At 42.9% G+C, this 21,222-nt stretch overlaps 1 protein-coding gene and 1 non-coding gene across 5 annotated transcripts in view; both read right to left on the reverse strand.

The window, feature by feature from the left end:
* The window catches only part of nagpa (N-acetylglucosamine-1-phosphodiester alpha-N-acetylglucosaminidase), a 32,189-nt gene extending 17,022 nt beyond the window's left edge, over positions 1-15,167 (reverse strand). For 3 of the 4 annotated variants that reach the window (XM_004911646.4, XM_002942145.5, XM_031896759.1), the window contains exons 1-4: positions 14,810-15,153; positions 13,416-13,616; positions 9,727-10,212; positions 80-219 (exon numbers count right to left, since the gene is read on the reverse strand). In XM_004911646.4, the coding sequence (XP_004911703.1) occupies positions 80-219; positions 9,727-10,212; positions 13,416-13,528 (739 nt within the window). In that variant the 5' untranslated portion in view covers positions 13,529-13,616; positions 14,810-15,153. Of the gene's footprint in view, positions 1-79; positions 220-9,726; positions 10,213-13,415; positions 13,617-14,809 lie in introns of all 4 variants that reach the window. The other variant, XM_004911645.4, reaches the window with a different exon arrangement.
* A 940-nt stretch (positions 15,168-16,107) lies between these two features.
* On the reverse strand, positions 16,108-16,214 carry LOC116409329. Its single transcript, XR_004221771.1, has one exon. It is a non-coding gene; the product is annotated as a U6 spliceosomal RNA (small nuclear RNA).
* Positions 16,215-21,222: the final 5,008 nt, after the last annotated feature.

Genomic DNA, 21,222 nt, shown 5'->3' on the forward strand with positions numbered 1-21,222 from the left:
AAAAACAAAAAAAAACAAAAAGAAACTTTAATCTACAAAGACTATAAACCTAATGTTTTTAACGGATAGTACGCCCTACCTGTAGTTTGAGTTTTATCACATTCTGCAGCTTTACTCTGATTAATGTAAACCGTTCCATTTCGTAGCAACCATACAACTCCACTCAACAATTGCACAAAGGGGTTTTCTGTTTCCAAGACTTGCTCTTCAGAGAGATACCTGAAATACAGAAAAGTATGACATTATGACTAATGCACTTACCCCAGCCCCGGGAAATCTTATAGTTATGCAGAAACTTGCGCAATTTATGTAACTTCCGTAAAAACTGCTTAGAAAGCTACGTAAATTGCAAAGAACATAAGTAACTTGCATATGAAGCAAAAGACAATGCAGAGAAGCATTGCAGGGACAAACTTCACTGACTACCAATGCATTAAAAAACTTTAGGTAAATTCCTCTCCTCCCAATAAAACTGACTGTCTTATTAGCATATTAATTATTCATTTTAACTATTTATATGAATTGCTTATTATAGAGTAACTTTAGCTGTTTACATTGGGAGCTATTTACTGAATTGTATCAGTGTGTTCTACATGAAATTTGCAGCAGGGGAATGCCTGGTTATTGGGCCCCTACGCTTACGCAATTTGCACAACTTATGCAAAAACTTACATTACTTGCAAAGAAACTTACATAACTTATAAACTCCACATATACCCTATAAACTCAACTGACCAATTAAAATACTGACTTAGTAGCACATTCATTATTTTTTACTATTTTTATTAACTACTAATAGTTATTTGGCCCCACAGCAAGATCACTGGGCCCCTAAATTTATGCTGTTTATGTTACTTATGCAAAAATGTACATAACTTCCATACCAAGCAATGCTAGCACAGAGCAGGGGCAGCTATGTGAGAAGGGGTTAAACTCCACTGACCGCCAATGATTTGACTGAATTATTAACACATTAATCAATGGAACTCTATATAAGAACGGCTTACTAAAAAGAGTAACATCTGAGCGTGGCTAAATTTTAGTACTGTGTGCTTGTGTTCATGAGGGGTCCCATATAAAAAAACTTGTGTGGGGCCCCAAAGTTTCTTATGGCGGCCCTGCATTGACCAGCAAGTTTGCTTGCTTAGATATATAAACAACAGTCTGCAGGTGTTTTTGTTTTCCAAGACCTATACTTGAAGTTAAACACAAGACAAGAAATACTCTTATTTAATGAACTACTATCTTTAAAAACAGCTCTTAGCCCTTTATTAGCCTAAAGAGCACAAAAAATGTTGTGTGAGTTACCTGAAAAAAGGGTTACAGTGATAAGTACTGCTCTTGCTCTGCTTTTTTATTTTAATATCAGATCCAGATTTGATGTTTGCACAGCAACATATTTAACTCTTAAGCCTATTAATTTTTTGTAAACAAATGAGATACTTCTTTTTACTAAAAGGTACAAAGTGATGCTTTTAATTAAGTTTTAGCATTATGTAGACATTCATGTTATAACACTATTTGCAATTGGTTTTAATTTTTTCAGCATTTAGCTTTTTATTCAGCAGCTCTCCAGTTTGGAATATTACCGGGTTGCTAGGGTTCAGTTTACCATAGAAACCAGGCAGTGGCTTAATTAAGGGACTAGAAGATAACAGGATAGGGTCTGAATGGAAGGTAAGTAATAAAAGTAACAACAAAATTGTAGCCTTACAGTCCAATAGCTTTTTATCTGTCTAGGTCACTGACTCCATTGTACAACTGCAAAGCACTATATGCCAATGACTAAAAAAAACTATATAAACAAATTAATTAAATAAAGACTATCCAAAAAGTTACCAAGAATAGGTCATTTTATAACATACTAAAAAATAATAGGTATTATTTAAAAAAGGTTCATATAGGGGGGCGCTCGTGAGCAGCCAACCAAGATGGCCGCGTCTTGAAAGAGCTGCAGACCGTTGAGCTAGCCGACCCCGTAAAGCACCTCGCAATAGCTTCTAAAACGGCATCATAAAAGAGGTCAAGATTAATAAGCACTTTAAGGAGGTATATGGCACATAAGCGTCGCAAACGGGAAAAGAAGGGCCCGCAAAGTGCCCCGCATCCGGTAACGCGCAGTGTCGCATCTTTCCTCACCAGGCCGCAAACGGTCTCTGCACCAGTCCCGCCGCCTCAGATGGAATCTCAAGAGGACTCTTGGCTGGGTCCGGAATCACAACCCAATCTGTTAACACCATCCCAGCGCAGCACGGGTGATGAATCCGCCCTTTTGGATAAGTTTAAGACTATGCTTCAACAGAAACTGGCAACCACTGCGGCCTCTATAACGGCCGACATTTCTAAACAAATACAGGACTTGGGCCACAGAACCGACGTCCTAGAACAAAAGGTCGACGATATAACGACGGTACTAGATGCGCACGAACAAGATATTGTGGATTTACAAGCGCAATTGCGAGAAACCATGGACAAAATCGAGGATTCAGACAATCGATCCCGCCGTAATAATCTGCGCATAAGGGGACTCCCGGAAACGGTGACAGATTTACAGGCCGCGGTGAATGACATTTTCAATGCCCTGGTTCCCAATCTCCCAAAGGAAAGGCTAGAGTGCGATAGAATCCATCGAGCACTTCGCCCACTTAGGGAAGGAGACCCTCCGAGGGATATAATTTTGCGTCTACATTACCATCAAACCCAGGTGGCCATCCTACAAGCGTCTCGGCAAAAGAATACCCTCGAGCATGATGGGCACCAATTTCAGATCTACACGGACCTGGCTCCCATTACATTGCAGAAACGCAAAATTTTGGCACCTATCACCAAAGTTCTGCAACACCACCGCATACGTTACAGATGGCTTTTTCCAGTTAAGTTGGCATTTTCTTATAACGGGCAACAACACCAGCTGAATTCAGTGCAAACGGGCCTGGACTTACTTGCCCACCTGGGAATAATGGAAACACAGTCAGGGGACCCAATCAGGCAATCGCAAATACCACCAAGGAGAAGGGTCTCCCCGATATGGGAAAGAATATCCAATTCTCCTGGGAAGAGAACGGCATGATTCAGTAACTACATAGCCCTACACCAAAGACAGCTAGAAGGCGGACGGCTTAAATTCACGGAAAGAGTTCATAAATAAAAATCTTGGTGGATCCTGTTTAACATTGCAGCTTCACTACCTCTGGATGAGATAAGAGAACTTATCACAGACCTGACCACCCTTTACACTGAACAATTACATTGATGCCTCGGTATCGGTGGGGTAAGCTCAACGGTTATTTTTCACGAACTACCCCCTCGGGCTATTCACCCCGACTTTCCCTTGCAAAAAGGAAGTAAGTCGACGGGTCAATGTCTACTAAAATAGTTACAGTTCCTAACTACTATGTTTATTATGTTTTATCTAACAGGTTCTTAGTTATAGTTATTTGGGGATACATAATTGTATTATATTCAACGCAGCCTTATCGTATTAGGAGGGAAGTACAGGTGGAGCAAAAGGGAGAGATTCTATCTCCGAGTAAGACACACCTTGCAGAAGTAGGGTAATACACAGGTATTACGAGTCTGATGAATGATAACACATAATGTTCAGGGGTTCAACTCACCTATAAAAAGGAAAAAGGCATTTGCGTACTATGTTTCAACGCATGCGGATGTGTTACTTCTCCAAGAAACGCATTTTTCGAGAACCTCTTTCCCGAAATTCCTACATAAAAAATTTACAAAGGTTTTCATGGCTAACAGTGACACTAAAACGAAAGGGGTCGCTATTTGTTTTAGGACAGGACTGGCGGTACAAATTATGGATAAATATGAGGACCCGGAAGGCAGATTCGTAGCTCTTAAAGTGCAAATTAATAGTATTAAACTTACACTAATATCATATTATGCTCCTAATACAGCTCAATTTAAATTTTTTGAGCAGTTGGTAGCCTTTGTATCTAACTGGGCGGAGGGAGAACTGCTGATGGGAGGAGACTCTAACGCAACGCTAGATAAATACTGGGATAGGCAAGCTATAGTTTCGCTAAAGGGCTCTACTTCTGCTAATACTGAAGGTGGGAAAATAAGCAAACTGTGCGGGTCCATGGGATGGGTTGATATATGGCGTGAAACACATCCGGGTGTTAAGCAATATACTCATTACTCAGCGCCTTGTAAACTCTATACTAGAATAGATCATATCTGGGTGTCTCAAGGGCTACTATCACTATCTCAATCTCCTAAAATATTGGTAACCCCCTGGTCAGATCACTCTCCGGTTTCCCACGCAATTAAAATACAAACTACCCCTAGAACATACACTAGATGGTGCATGAATGAAATTCTCATTAAAACACCAGCCTATTTCAAGCAAATAGAAACACTGCTTAAAGACTATTTTGTTAATAATGTGGGATCTATATCCTCTTATGCAACAGTCTGGGAGGCGCACAAAGCTGTGATAAGAGGTTATCTGATCCAACAGGGTGCTTATAGGAAGAAACTTCAAAACTCTGAAAGTGAGAGACTGACTAAAATATTAGACCAACTGTTGGCGTCCCAATCTGCTAACCCCAAGATCGATCTCTCTAACCAAATTAATAAAACTAAAATAGAACTAGATCTGATACTTACCACTAAAGCCAAAAATGCACTACAATGGACGCAACAACGGCTATACTCTCATTCTAATAAGCCAACCAGAATGTTTGCAAGAAGATTGCGTAACAAACTTGATTATACCCCCATAGTCAGCCTTAAGACATCTACAGGACAACTTACTAACGCCCTTCCCAAAATCGTTCAAGAATTTTATCTGTTTTACAAGAAGTTATATGCATGCCCTAATAACATTTCTGTGTCTAGGCTTAGAGAATTTTTTAAGGATATAACGATTCCAAAACTTTCTATAACCCAAAAATCTCTTATGGAAAACGAAGTGACAGAAGACGAAATTAAATCAGCCATTAAAATGCTCCAGCTTTCAAAAGCCCCGGGCCCTGACGGGCTAACGGCCTTATATTATAAAAAGTTTTCCCACATCTTATCTGAGCACCTTAAGGTGCTATTTAATCAACTGCTAACAGGTGATAAGTTCCCACAACAAACCCTGACAGCCAACATAAGTCCTATCCCGAAACCCAATACGGACTTAACAGATTGCAAAAATTTTCGCCCAATTTCAGTGCTAAATATAGATATCAAGATCCTAGCTAAAGTGCTGGCGGAAAGGTTAAACAACATCCTGCCAAGCATAATTCATAGAGACCAGGTAGTAGAGCTGGGCGGTATGACCAAAAATTTATATGACGGTATTTTCAAAATTATATCGGTATCACGGTATTTGACGGTATATAAATAAAAAAATAAATAATAAATATTGGTGGCCCCCCCAACACCAACCCCAGCCCCCCCCAACCACAACCCCCCCAGCCCCCCCCGCCCCCCCAACCACAACCCCCCCCAACACAACCCCCCCAACCGCAGCCACAACCCCCCCAGCCCCCCCAACCACAACCCCCCAGCCCCCCCCAACCACAACCCCCCCCAGCCGCCACAACCCCCCAGCAGAACTTACCCAACTTGTAGTTCCTCCAGCTCCAGCGATGCGTCCTAGCGTGCGCGCTGACGTCACATGCGCGCTGACTGTCACATGCGCGCGACGTCACGTACGCACGGGCGCAACCCGGAAGTAACAGGAGAAAAAAAGCAGGAGGCGCGCATACCGGTATAGCGGTATGTTTAAAACTTATACCGTTTTTTTTTTTAAAACCGGTATACCGGTTAAACCGGTATACCGCCCAGCACTACCAGGTAGGCTTTATCCGTGGAAGGCAGGCAGGTGATACAATCAGGCGCCTAAGCATCCTATCAAATTGGGCTCTACAGACAAAAACTCCATCTATGTTTCTTAAGCTAGATATAAAGAAAGCATTTGATTCGGTCGCATGGCCATACTTATATGCTGCTATACAAGAATGGGTGTTTGGTCCCAAATTTACCACATGGATAAAAGCCTTATATTGCAACCCGGTAGGCAGAATCACCATAGGCCCTCAAGCGTCGAATTCCTTCCCAATAGAAAGGGGTACACGACAAGGTTGCCCCCTATCCCCCTTGTTGTTTGACTTAATCATAGAGCCCTTAGCAATTGCTATCAGAAACGATCCAGATATTCATGGTCTTAATGTAGGCCCACAAAACCATCTACTTAGCTTATTTGCAGACGACATTACAGTCCTAGTAACACGCCCGCTCCAATCTCTGCCAAATCTATATAATCTCCTACAAAAATTTGTCTCAGGGCTAGTGGTTAACCCTACGAAAACAGAAGCTTTAAATATAAATCTCCCTCCGGAACTGCTCAAACTATTAACACTGAATTTTGAATTCCAATGGTGTAAAAAATATGTTACTATACTGGGCATAAGATTTACGGTTGAATACAACCAGTTATATCATGCCAATTATCCCTATACGTACAAGAAATTACAGAAAATGCTAGAGGATTGGAGCAAGTACCATATCTCATGGATAGGGAGGATAATAGCGGTGAAAATGACACTTTTGCCTAAATTACTCTATTTAGATTGCTCCCTATAAAAATGAATGAAAAAGATTTGAGAAACATGTTTTATCTTTTATTTGGATGGCAAAGAAACCGAGAGTAAATAAATCAACACTGTATAGGAGACCTCTGGAAGGAGGATTGGGACTTCCTAACCTGAAAAAATATTATGTGGCTTCACAATTAGCTCAAATACCTACTATACATGCTCAATTATTCCCTCCACTGTGGGTTGACCTTGAGAATTATTTAACGTATCCATATACAGCTGAAGGTTTTTTTTGGTCCCCGGCGTCTTCTAGGCCATCAGCTATGAGCCCTTGTCTGAAACACACCCTTTTTATGTGGGACCGCTATGCCCCCGCATACAATTTAACCTCACCCAGTAGGCCAGCGGCCCCCATTATAGGTAACCCCTTATTTCCCCCAGGGCTCCAAGCAAAGGCCTTTACCTGGTGGACAACTAATAAATTTTTAAGGGTTAAAGATCTAATTTCAGTTAGAGGTCCATACCCTATGACATACCTAATCGAGAACTATAATCTCCCAAAGACAGAACACTATAGAGCACTACAGCTACTTCATTGGGCACAAAAGTGTTGGGGCTCGAGCCGCTCAGACCAGGCCCCACCGACATTTTTTGAGAGATGGTGCTTGAATAATGCCCCCCCACCAAAAACCATATCTCTCCTATATCTTACCTTGGTCTCACCTAAAAGCCTCACGGATATCCTCTACATTAAACAATGGGGCAATGACTTGGGAGTAAGCCTTACAGATACACAATGGCCTCAACTATGGGAAAATCTCAAACACAGCTCCTCAAATACAATCATATCTGAAGCCGGATATAAGGTACTATTTAGGTGGTATCTAACCCCAGTTAGACTAGCGAGAATATATCATAACACAAATGATCATTGTTTCAGAGGTTGTTCAGCCCCAGGTACGATGGGTCATATATGGTGGCACTGCCCCAAAGTGGTCAGATATTGTGTGAGAGTTTATAACTTAATTTTTTCTGTCCTGCATCTAAACTTACGTAAAAACCCATATGAAGCGCTAATGGGATTACCCTCGGCTAAAGTTCCTAAAAATAAGCAAAAGCTTTTGAATCACATGTTTCTAGCTGCAAGACAGACAATTGCGAAATCTTGGAAGTCCCTATCCATAAATTTCACCTTATTTAAAAATAAGGTTGACTGGATTTTTATCAATGAGAAACTCTCAAGTATAGATATGGACAGACTCAAAACGTTCCAGACAGTCTGGGAACCCTGGATAAAATATAGACACTATGACACATTACCCACTTACCTCCTTACAATATGAGTAAGGCAATAGTGACCATGGTTGAAAGAATGATCAAATTTCTCTGCAATATTGTATCTCCATACCCTACCTTAGTTATACAGTTATTGTTGTTATTTGTGCAGAATCAAACTGTAAATGATAAGGAATCTTAATACAGTCTTTAATGATTACCAAAAGTAATAATATCGTGGGAACTGTGGAAAATAAGATAAAGGGGCGATGCCCCATCAGAACCTATAAGTTTGTGTAAAAATGGGAAATACATGATAGATACAGCGATTTTTCATTATATAATTATTGATGCAACTATACTTGTAACAAACAATGCTTTTGTATGCACTGAAAATTTGAAAAAATAATGCTTTTGTATGCACTGAAAACTTGGAAAAATAAAAATATATAAAAAAAAAAAGGTTCATATATCTTATGGTGTAAACCAGTGGTCCCCAACCAGTGGCTCGGGGGCAACATGTTGCTTACCAACCCCTTCAATGTTGCTCCCAGTGGCCTCAAAGCAGGTGCTTATTTTTGTATTCCTGTCTTGGAGGCAAGTTTAAGAGGCATGAAAACCATGTCTACTGCCAAACTGAGCCCCCTGTAGGCTGCCAGTCCACATAGTTGCCCCCCAACTCTTAACATTTGAATGTGGCTGATGGTGTAAACCAGTGCTGTCCAACTTCTGTTGTACCGAGGGCCGGAATTTTTCCAACCTACGTGGTGGAGGGCCGATAATGGAAGCCAGTTTTGACCACTCCCCTTTTTGAAACCGCACCCACTTGAAACCACACCCATGTTATCACATGACCATACCCATATTAATGGTTGTAGTACAGCAAAAACCTGCCATACTCTGCCTGCCCTACCCTGCCTGTGTGTGTGTGCCATACTCTGCCTTCCCTACCCTGCCTGTGTGTGCCATACTCTGCTTGCCCTATGATGCCTGTGTGTATGGCACACACAGGCAGCCTACAGTGACACAATGCTGGCACTGCTCCAACAGTCTGCACAATAACTATATATTAAAAAACTTTTTAATTGCAGTACCACCTCAGTATATGTTCTTTTTGTAGTGTGCAGGGATTATTTGTGGGTTTCTACTGCTCCTGAACAGGGGAACAATATGGGTGATTACAGCCTGAGCCTGAGGTGTGAACACTACAGGGGGTGAACAATGCAGAGATTAAAAGGTGTGAACAACACAGGGGATTACATTTTTAAACAATACAGGGGGATTACAGCCTGAATCTGAGGTGAGAACCATGCAGGGGGGGCAGTTAATCACAGTACTGATACCATTTAAAGCTTACACAAGAGTAAGCCATCAAAGCAGCCAGACAGGTGGGGGGCCACACAGAAGGGGGCCCGCGGGCCGCCAGTTGGACAACACTGGTGTAAACCATAGCAAATAGATTTCCCCACCTTTACTGCATGCTTAAATAAAGCTTTTGTTGTATTGAATGCTGACGCTATGCCAGCTTACTTGTTTGGAACCCCAGCTGGTAAAGTTTTACACAATTTCTAATATTTATATTAAATCTTATATCAGTTTGATCAGCATTTTTTGTTATTAAGGAGCACTGTTTCATTTCAATGCAATACATAAAAAGCACTGTGATCAAGAGAGCAAGGCAGTCTTGCCAACAAATTAACACTCGTGCTACATTCTTGGGTACCCTAATTACCCTTATCTCTAACTAACAGATGTAACTTCCATGCATACACTCTATACAGACTCATTATCTTTTCTCAACCATCCTTGTTTTAAAATTACTTTTCTATAAACATTTTGTACTTTAACAGCTTTTATAGAAAAGGTAAATACGGCTCAATTTTTAGAGCAAACAACTTACCCAAAAATTAAAGTGCCATCAGCTTTGATGCCAAACTGTGCATTTTGGATGCCCTTGGCACTCTGTACCAGTTTTCGATCACTCACAATATTCCCAATACAACTACCAGTATCCATACTGAAATATCCACCATTCTGTGCCACAATACAGTTTCCATACTTTATGGTTTCTTCAACAGTAGCTGTCAAATTCTTACTACAACCACCTGGTCCTCCAGGTTCCAATACAGAGAAAGACCTCAAAGGATTACTTATGAATGTGAAATGGCCATACACTGTTTTCATACCACCTGTAGAGGAAAACTTTGATTCAAAGGTTCTTGTGGTAGAAACTGGGAGCCTGGTAGAATTACTGCTGGGCCACTCTTCATGTGTTCTATTACCATCAATAACAGGCTGACAATCTCGAACTTGACGATGACTATGACTTGGTCCATGCTTAGAATGTAGTGGATATGGTGATAATAAATCATCATTTAATGAATTCCTTAAAAAAAAAAAAAAAAAAAGACAACTTCTTATGATTATTATATTGGTGCTTCAACAGTTCAATTTTTGGACACAAACACAAATACCCAAAGTTCAAACAAATAACAGAACTACAAAATAAAATCACACATAACATTTAAATAAACAGCTAAGGGGTAAAGTATGTATGTATATTTATATAAACAACGTTGTTCTGCATAAATCCTGTGTGAAGCGGCCTGTTTGTTCAAATATATATATATATATATATATATATATATACAATATTCCAAGGATTATGCGCACTCCAATTCCAAATGTTAAACTTTATTCATGGATAATCACATATCTGTTACATCAACGTTTCGGTCCTGGTCTAGGACCTTGTTCACGATGTTATACCCTTCTATATATACCCTATATCAGTGCTGTCCAACTTCTGTTGTACCGAGGGCCGGAATTTTTCCGACCTATGTGGTGGAGGGCCGATAATGGAAGCCAGTTTTGACCACTCCCCTTTTTGAAACCGCAACCACTTGAAACCACACCCATGTTATCACATGACCATACCCATATTAATGGTTGTAGTACAGCAAAAACCTGCCATACTCTGCCTGCCCTACCCTGCCTGTGTGTGCCATACTCTGCCTGCCCTACCCTGCCTGTGTGTGCCATACTCTGCCTGCCCTACCCTGCCTGTGTGTGCCATACTCTGCCTGCCCGCCATACTTTCACTGTGTGTGCCATACTCGGCCTGTGTGTGCCATACTCGGCCTGTGTTTGCCATACTCGGCCTGTGTGTGCCATACTCGGCCCTGTGTGTGCCATACTCGGCCTGTGTGTGCCATACTCGGCCTGTGTGTGCCATACTCGGCTGTGTGTGCCATACTCGGCCTGTGTGTGCCATACTCGCCTGTGTGTGCCATACTCGGCCTGTGTGTGCCATACTCGGCCTGTGTGTGCCATACTCGGCCTGTGTGTGCCATACTCGGCCTGTGTGTGCCATACTCGGCCTGTGTGTGCCATACTCGGCCTGTGTGTGCCATACTCTGCCTGTGTGTGCCATACTCTGCTTGCCCTACGCTGCCTGTGTGTATGGCACACACAGCCTACAGTGACACAATGCTGGCACTGCTCCTACAGTCTGCCCAATAACTATAAATTAAAAAACTTTTTAATTGAAGTACCACCTCAGTTCTTTTTGTAGTGTGCAGGGATTATTTGTGGGTTTCTACTGCTCCTGAGGTGTGAACAGGGGAACAATATGGGTGATTACAGCCTGAGCCTGAGGTGTGAACACTGCAGGGGAGTGAACAATGCAGAGATTAAAAGGTGTGAACAACACAGGGGATTACATATTTAAACAATACAGCCTGATTACAGCCTGAATCTGAGGTGAGAACCATGCAGGGGGGGCAGTTAATCACAGTACTGATACCATTTAAAGCTTACACAAGAGTAAGCCATCAAAGCAGCCAGACAGGTGGGGGGCCACACAGAGGGGGGTCGCAGGCCGCCAGTTGGACAGCACTGCCCTATATATATATATATACATACATACATACAAAGGATGGCACACCGCTACATAACATACCTCGGGTGCTAGGTAAAGGGTTCCAATAGTATTCCTGTATCTATTTATATATAGAATATAAATAAATATTTATATTCCCGATGGGGATGTTTCTCAGGGCCCAAAACGTTACGTCGGCTGTTTATGCTACTTTGAATATATGTTTTGATTTTTCACAAGAAATCCCGGAGTTGCTGGTCTTTTTTATACTATATATATATATATATATATAAATAAATAAATACAGGAATAGCCGGCACTCACAAAACAGAAAATGCCTGGGTGCAGAGTTCGAGAAAAATGTACAAGGAAAAAAGTCTGAATCCACACACACAGGTCTTACAGTGAAAAAATACAGTTTTAATGCAAAAAGTGAACTAACGTTTCGGCTGTAACACCAGCCTTTGTTAAAGTTACACCAACATGTGAAAAATAACCATAAATACTGTGTATGGCAGGAAATTCAAACAATGACGTGACGTGTGCAAATCCAATGAACCCTCCCCATATCATTATCGCTCAGTCAATGAAATAATATACTAAAATGAGTACATATACCGATGTGATATGCGCAACCAAGATTTGCCCTGATTTCACCTGTGTTAGTACAGCCTCCTCTCCCAACCCCCATATGATTTTGTGTGCATATATGTATTATATGTTACTGCATCTGACATTATCTTCGTTGCACATATCACATCGGTATATGTACCCATTTTAGTATATTATTTCATTTACTGAGCGATAATGATGTGGGGAGGGTTCCTTGGTTTTGCACACGTCACTACTCTCAAGTCATTGTTTGAATTTCCCGCCATACACAGTATTTATGGTTGTTTTTCACTTGTTGGTGTAACAAAGGCTGGTGTTACAGCTGAAACGTTAGTTCACTTTTTGCATTAAAAACTTATATTTTTATCATAAGACCCGAGTGCGGCTTCAGACTTTTTCCATGTGTGTGTATATATATATATATATATATACACACACACATATATATATACACATACATACATATATAGTACATGTGGTTGTTTTTTTACAAAAATTGTATAAGAAGCATTTTTGTTAAAACAGTATGAATTTTGAATATCACTATATTTATCTGCAGCATTAGGGCACCCCCCAGTGATTATAATCACTTTCCTCAGACCCTGCGCCAGATCTTTGCTGAAAAATGCACCAGCAATTGGTCATATTCTAGCAAGCTCCCTGTTGCCATCAAGGCCTGCGGCCCTGGGCTGGGCAGTCAGCGGTTTGTGAAATGTACATGCACATAACCCAGGGCAGCTGAAAGATCTCTGGGAAAAGCGGCACTCACTAGAATAGCACCCCTGGCTGGTGATCCCACCCTGTGGAAAAAGGGGATGCTGCCCCTCCCCTTTGCTCCCTGCGCTTAGCTTTTTTGTGTTGAAGTGGGTCAAGCAGGGAGTCGCATTGCTGATGTATTTATATTTAAAAATTAGAATTTAGTATATACATATATACCACAGCAGAAAATATGCATTTTTTCCCCAAACATAATTGTAATTCTTTTTTAGTAAAGAGACATTTTAACTACAGTGAAAGCACCTGGAAGCCTACAGGTTGAGGCTCTATTACTAGGGAATTGATGCATTTCACATACATTTATCATTTGGTTTCCTTACCTGGCACTAATATGAAGGCAACAATGCAAAAGCAGTAAATACTTTAGCATATCCCTGCAGATCAGTTGCTTTGGATCAGATCCGAATACGTGTCTGTGTCCGGGCAACACCATATTACCATTGAGAGATGTCACATGACCACTTCCTGGTCTGTGAATAGCGAAGCCTTTAGTTCTAAAAATGTTGTGGAGAACATGTGATCTAAAGAGATTCAGACCAGAAAAGGAAGTGTAATTTTTCATGGTGAGCAGGAAACAACGCAGCAGCTGCTACAATATACCTTACCAGGAAGTTACCTCTCAGACCATTAGTCTATGTAGTGTGCAAAAGTAGGTCTGCAAGCCCCATTTACAAAAAAAAAAAAAAGTTTTGTGGCATTTATACAATCATGCTGTTTTCATATATTCAGTGTGCAACCACGCATTGCCTTTTGAAGAGTGTGTGCAGGACTAGGCACCCTATGGCCCTCCAGCACAATAACCTCCAGTAATTTTTTTTTTTAAAAAAACTTTCTATTCTTGTAGTTGTTGCAAGAATATCTGAAGAGCTGCAAGTTGCCTATCCCTAGCTTTAAAGCAAATGTCTCTTGCACAACAGTGCAGACAATACAGAGTTCCCCCAGTGAGTATATTATAACGCCTGACAGACAACAACAGTTGCCAACAACTGAACAACAACCAGAAAAAAAAATGGCACTTTGAATATTTTAAATGTGAAATATATTATGCAAGTCAGACATGATGCCTTAAACAGAACTGTAAATCCCATCCACAGCCATTTGGCACATCACTTGCCATATCCCTATAGGTGTAAAGGCCAGTATCTAGCTGTCACCCAAATCACTGTTTTCAGTGTGCAGACAAGTAGTATTAGCTATGTGCAAAAATTATTATACAGTGCTGCGGAATATGTTGGCGCTCTATAAATAAATGTTAATAATAATATATGACTAGCAGACTTTATATAAGCCCCCTCTACACTATAGTGGCCCTTAGAATGTGCAAAGATACCTTACACTGAGTCCTGAAAAACGTCACCAGTACTAGGCTGAAAAACGCCATAGTCAGGGGCTGTGTGGCTTGTGCGGCGTTTTTAGGCTGAGAAAATACACAGCGTAAAAACGCCACGTGTGGCATCAGCCTAAAAGCTATCAAACTTCAGATAATTTGCTACTGTGTGCAGCTGGATATGGCAGGCAGATCCTAAACTAGCAGCCACAACTATGTGAGAATCTGCTTTGCTTTGTGATATGACTACCAAGCCCAAACTCACCCACCCCTACTTCTGTGGCCCCTAGTATCTGTATGAGAATGTGATGTTACACATAGACCCTGCTAAGTGAGGTTGAATAAAGCCCCATAGCCATACACACAAATGGCTATCCCACTCCATACCTGTGGCACAATATCACCTCAGGGCATCAGGGCAAAGAGTTGAATGGGCTCACAAAATGACCTCGACGCCCTCATAATCACGTGACCCTAGCCTGTTACTGCCCCGCGGGGCAGGTTCAAACGGAGGAAAAGTGGTAATTGATTCTTGACTGCGGCTTTGCTCAGGGAAATCGCGGGCTACGGACTCGTTATGGAATCTACAACACAATCCTCCTGTTATGAGCTTTGCCAACATGTATTTTAGGCAGGGGGCAATGTGCCACTTCTAGCTTAGCCACCTTGCTGGGAAAACAGGGAGATAAATATACCTCCCAACTGTCCTGCTTTAAAAACTCCAGCCCGCTGCCCCGGCATCACTATTCCATCACTGAGCATGCCCCGCCCTTCTCTCCCGCACTCTGGTGGACGTCACACGCTCCTCTCGCGAGACTTGCAGACGTTCCAACCTGAATTTCTGTGGAACCTGTTGCCTGCGCTCTCCTCCTCCTCCTCTTCCTCTTCAGCAGTGTAAATATCTCTCTGCAAACACGCACATTGTAAATACTCCTACTGGGGAAATGGAGCCTGGAGAAAAGGAGGTCTGATAGAATGCTGGAAAAGTGTGTTGGAAGGAATAGTCGCCCATAGGATTGAGAGTGCAAAGGGAAGACGTAGGACTCAAAGGGAGCTGGTGGTAATAGAAATAAAGTATGTGGCACAGCAGGATATTGGCTGTAGTTTTGATATATAAAATGCCTCTGTGATGCTGAAGATATGGTCTAAATGAGTTTAAAACAGCTAAAAAGAGAGAGATGCTTCCATGTCAATAGCCCTACCAAGCAGGCTGAGCGTTCGCTGGACGCAAATCGTCCGACCCTTAAACGCGCCTAGATTTGCGGAAATAAGCGCAGGCGGCAGAATGGGGAGTTCCCTTTTGCTTGAGCTGCCAGAGTTTAGTCGCGCACGCCCTCGTGGGCTTTTTGGCCGCGCCACTTGGCGATGCATATTTTCCCACAGTGCTCTCGCTAGCATTTAATAAACAGCGCCGCCCTGCCGCCGCGGCTCCCTGTCATTTTAAAGGCCTCTCCTTCGCTTGTTGCGCCAGCTGTGCCGCGCCTTTTGGCGCTTCCTTTATCACACGGCCTCAACCGGATCCCCTCTCGCTTGCTCCTTTCCTCGCGTGACAAAACATGGCGTCGGGCCATTCTAGGAGCTCATGTGACGCTTTCATTTCTTCCGCCTGCCTTATTTCTCCACTTTTGCTATTGCAGGGATGCTTCTGCTCCGTGGATAACTTCTTTGATTTTGCCGAGGAGCTTAAAAATATGGAACGCTTCACGAATTTGCGTGTCATCCTTGCGCAGGGGCCATGCTAATCTTCTCTGTATCGTTCCAATTTTAGTATATGTGCTGCCGAAGCAAGCACGAAACTCCAGCGAGCAGCACCGCCTTATAAGCGCCGCCAGATGGAACCCCTGTAACTTAAGGAGAGTGACAGATGGAACCAAAGTGCCAATTTCAAAGTTTAGATGTCATCTGCTTGTAGCACTAAAGGTAACAATCATCTGCCACACGGGCAGGGCGTTTGCATATGCAAATGACCTTTTATTCTCTCCTACCTGCCTAGACGATCCGTGGGGCTGACGGCCACGCCTACCTACCTCCACCTAGCAGTTTAGCAAACTGGGAAGACCAGAGGCAAAGAGTTTGTGCACTGCCTGGACTCCATGTCAATAGCCCTACCAAGCAGGCTGGGCGTTCGCTGGACGCAAATCATCCGACCCTTAAACGTGCCTAGATTTGCGGAAATAAGCGCAGGAGGCAGAATGGGGAGTTCCCTTTTGCTTGAGCTGCCAGAGTTTAGTCGCGCACGCCCTCGTGGGCTTCTTGGCAGCGCCACTTGGCGAGGCATATTTTCTCACAGTGCTCTCGCTAGCATTTAATAAACAGCCCAGCTAGTATTCGGACACAATTGTACATTGATTAATGGGCCCCCTAGTGTGACATGTTGACATAATGCTCCTAGGAACGCAGTTCAACATACAGTTCATGATTATGATTTATACTTTCTTCAGGGCTCTCAACTTCCAGGGTTACTTCCACACTCTGGAACCTTTACAGGGTTTCACACCATCCCCAGTGACTTTCTCACATCCACGGTGACTCACACTCGTGAACACTCAGGCTTCACCTTAAGCCTTGCTGGCTTTTCTCAGCTCTCATCCACCTGGTCATGACTGCCTCTGCTCCTCGCAGTGCTAGGAGGCGCCCCCAGCCCCTCTGGGAGTTCCTAAAACAGGCAGGTAGCCTTCCTGCCCTGTGTTCTGCTCTGAGAGTGACCTACTCTGAGTCAAGAACGAACTTCAACTCAACCCACACTGTGTAATCCTACAGCCCTTTTATTTGCTGCTCACCTGCAGCCTAATCAGGAACTACCTACAGCTTTCCTAAGCCATTAACTTAAACACAGCATTACCTGATGCAAAACCAGGCATTTTACCTGGTGCTACTTGTATCCCACCTTTACCACTGGTGGAAAATACACCAAACAATGATCTTTTCCATTGCATCTCTCACAATAGCTATCATTCCAATTTTATATAGTATAAATAAATCTAAAGCAACTGGAGTTGTTAAGTAATCATTGAAGACGTTTCACTACTCATCCGAGCAGCTTCTTCAGTTCAACTGACTGGTATGGGAGGCCATTCATGTTAAAGTGGAGAAACCATCCCTAAACAGAGACGGGGGACGTCTACACCATCTCTCTGCTACATACAATGCTGTTCTAACATCTGTACCCAGGCAGTTTCAGAACTCTTCACACATCCATTCATGCAACTCTAACAAGTAACACCTGTTTGACCTGCATGATACTTTGATAATCCTTTCAAAGTAACCTTAAGTGGAGCAGTGAATCCCCCCACCAGTGTGCTACCCTCTCTCAGCAAGTAGCTCAGTGAATTCCTCTATCCCTCCAACAACATACAGTAACACAGTAAATCCCTCACCAACAGCAACTAGTACAGTGTATCCCCACCCCACTGGCCCCAAGTGGGACAGTGTATGTTCCCCACCAGAAATAAATGGCACAGTGTATCCCTCAGCAAGTGGCACAGTGAATTTCTCCATCACTCCAGCAGCATCCAGAGGCATTGTGTACCCCACCTCCCCACCCCTAATAAGTGGCACAGTGAACCCCCCATTTCTCCAGGAGCATACAGCGACACAGCGAATCCTTTCAGCAACAGGAAATGGTACAGTGTATCCTCCGCACCACCAGCCCCAAGTGGTGCAGTGCATCCCCCCACCAGAATCAAGTGTATAGTGTATCCCCAGCAAATAGTACAGCGAAACCAACAACCCAACCAGCCTCAAATGGCACAGTGTAACCCCCACCAGGACCAAGTGTATCCCCCCAACCACAAGTGGCACAGTGCATTCCCCCAACCACAAGTGGCACAGTGCATTCCCCCAACCACAAGTGGCACAGTGCATTCCCCCTGGCTGGCTGTAGCCCAGGGGGCCAGTGTGACCCTAATCTGTTATGGCATATTGTATTACTGACATCAGGGTGGATGCAGGATCACTTCCTGTTTCCCAGGATGCAACCTGTCATGTGATGAGAGGTGACTTGACCCTGAGGGGATGACAGTTGGTTCAGTCCGTTGGTGTCACTACAGTGAGAGGTAAGAGCATATCCTTCGGAGAGATTTTCTGCCAAATAACCCTCATTTTAGCTAACAAAAAAAAAGAAGAGGGTAAATAGTTGGATGGAGCCCCCAGACTAGCAGGTTTTGTTCGTTTTACTGTTTTAGTGAATTTGGAGAGTTTTCCCCTAAAATAGCCTTTAATCTTAATCTAGTGCTGGTTGGGAAGACACAGAGCCAGGATTTGGCAGTTATGCAGGGCTGCAGCAAATATACACACTTTTTTCCCCACTAGAAATCCCCATAAAAGATGACATTTGCCGGACCATAAAATACATTATTTTTGTTCCCAGTATTGACAGGCTTTATAGAACCTTTTACCCTTTACCCCCAGGGATCTGCCCTGCTCTTATATACCAAACAAAGTAAGTCCATACACTCACGGTTCTTTGTAAACTCAGTCCCAACAAGTGTCTGTGGTGCATAAATATGAAATATTAACTGGTTGCTATAGTCATTAGCCCCGGCAACATGAAACCAAGCTTTATTGTCTGGCAAATTATTATTCATGTTTGAAAGGTTTCTTCCTAAGTGAATATCACCAATGCACTATAGATGGGTGCACCATGTCCTGTCCTCACTCTAACTGTACAAATGCTCAATTCTGATTGGCAACTGGGAGTAACCTACAGTATGAACTGAGCTCTAATGCTTTTATGTTACAGGAACAACTGGAAGAGCTTGAGAGGATTTATCATATCTGTGCAGCAATGCGTCTCTGTGTCCAGTAGGTGCCATTATTATTATAGGTAAGCGACCAAAATGTAAAGTGCGGCAAGAAGATTTACCCACTAAGGTAAGGAACCACACCCACCCCTTCACACACACACACCACACACACACACACACACACACACAACCACACACCCACACCCTCCCCTCCTTCACACACCCCACACCCTCCCTTCACACACCTCCCCACACACACACCCTCCCCGCACGCACACCCTCTCCACCCTTCACACCACCCACCCACACACACCCCTTCAGAGACACAACCCCTCTCCACACACTCCCCCACCCTCTCCCCCCTTCACACACACTCCCCCACCCTCTCCCCCCTTCACACACACTCCCCCACCCTCTCCACACACACACTCCCCACCCCTCCCCACCACTCCCCACCCTCTCCCACACACACACACACACACACACCACACACACACCAACACACACACACCACACACACACACACCACACACACACCCTCTCTACCCCTTCACACACACTCCCCCACCCTCTACACACACATACATACACACACACACACACACACACACACACACACACACACACACACACACACACACACACACACACACACCTCCCCCACCCTCTCCACACAACACACACACACACACTCCCACACCCTCTCCTCCCTTCACACACTCCCCCACCCCCTCAACCCCCTTCACACACTCCCCACCCCCTCCACACACACCCCTTCAAACACCCACCCTAAATGTAGCAATTTTGATGACATTTCCAAAAATCCCCTCAAAGCTTCCATGTTACAGCATCTTATCTCCCACATAGCATTAGGTACCAAGATAAAACACCCTAAATTTGAATACCAGGGGTCCACTGAACAGTTTGGTACCCAATATGTATAGGTTTACCCAAATATGTGGCTTGTAGGGGCCCCATGGGAACATACCCCATATGATCTGTCATCTCAGCTCCTGCAAAATCAACACATTTACATCCTTTATGTGGATAATGCTACAAAAAAAATTACACTCACCCCGAAAGTCATATATTTTTGGATAGTACACATTCCCCTGAATCTATAATGGGTACACATTTCTTTTTACTCATAGGCGGAGGGTGACTTTTTTGTTTGGGAGGCTAAAGATGGCCCATACACAGACTGACCTACAGCTAATGTGACACTTACTGGATTCGCTGCTGGCATAAAAGTTAACCTCCCAACTACCTCTTGCCGTTCCCACTGACTCCCAGGGATACTGTACAAAAGTGCGGGTGGGGGTGCTTTTTATTACCTAAAATGTTTAGTATGTAAAAGTATTCATACGCGCACTTCTGTTAGGGATCTGCAAACATTTGTGTTTGGGATCAGTTAGCTTAACCCTTTTACTGCCAGCCATTTTGGTCAAAGCGGAACTTGTATTGCCAGACAGTTTTTGAACATTTTGCACTGTTTCACTTTAGGGGCCTTTCCTCGGGGGACTTTTAGTTTACCAAGGAAAACAATATATCGTTTTTTTCAGAACAACCTAAGCTTTCAAAATATGGTAGAATTTTTGTGTAATTCCAATTCTGTAACAAGATATAGGCTTCTAAATGTCTAAAAATGCAAAAAAAATCAAATTTTTCCATAATATAATCACACATACTAGAAACAAAAATTATTTTATGCACGAATATACAAACTGATTTGGAAAGTCCCATGTCTCCTGAACGTGCCAATACCAAATATATATAGTTTTATGGAGATTTCTCACTTGTATAGGTCAAAAACTCCCAGCAGTACACTACCAAATTCCCAAAGCACTGCTCCAAAAAAACTGCATACTTTGGATTTCAAGGCCAAAATTCCACTAACAGAAGGTTTATCCCAGAAAATTGTACATTTTTGGAAAGAACAGATTCTGGGGAATACAGAATAGGCACAACTGTCTGTCTACTCCAAACTATCAAGTCGCAATGCTTTCCTAAAGTTATTGGTTTTTATCAAAATTTGTGATTTTTTTAAAAATCGCT

The sequence above is a fragment of the Xenopus tropicalis genome, chromosome 2 (assembly GCF_000004195.4).
Source record: "Xenopus tropicalis strain Nigerian chromosome 2, UCB_Xtro_10.0, whole genome shotgun sequence".
Taxonomy (NCBI): Eukaryota; Metazoa; Chordata; class Amphibia; order Anura; family Pipidae; genus Xenopus; species Xenopus tropicalis.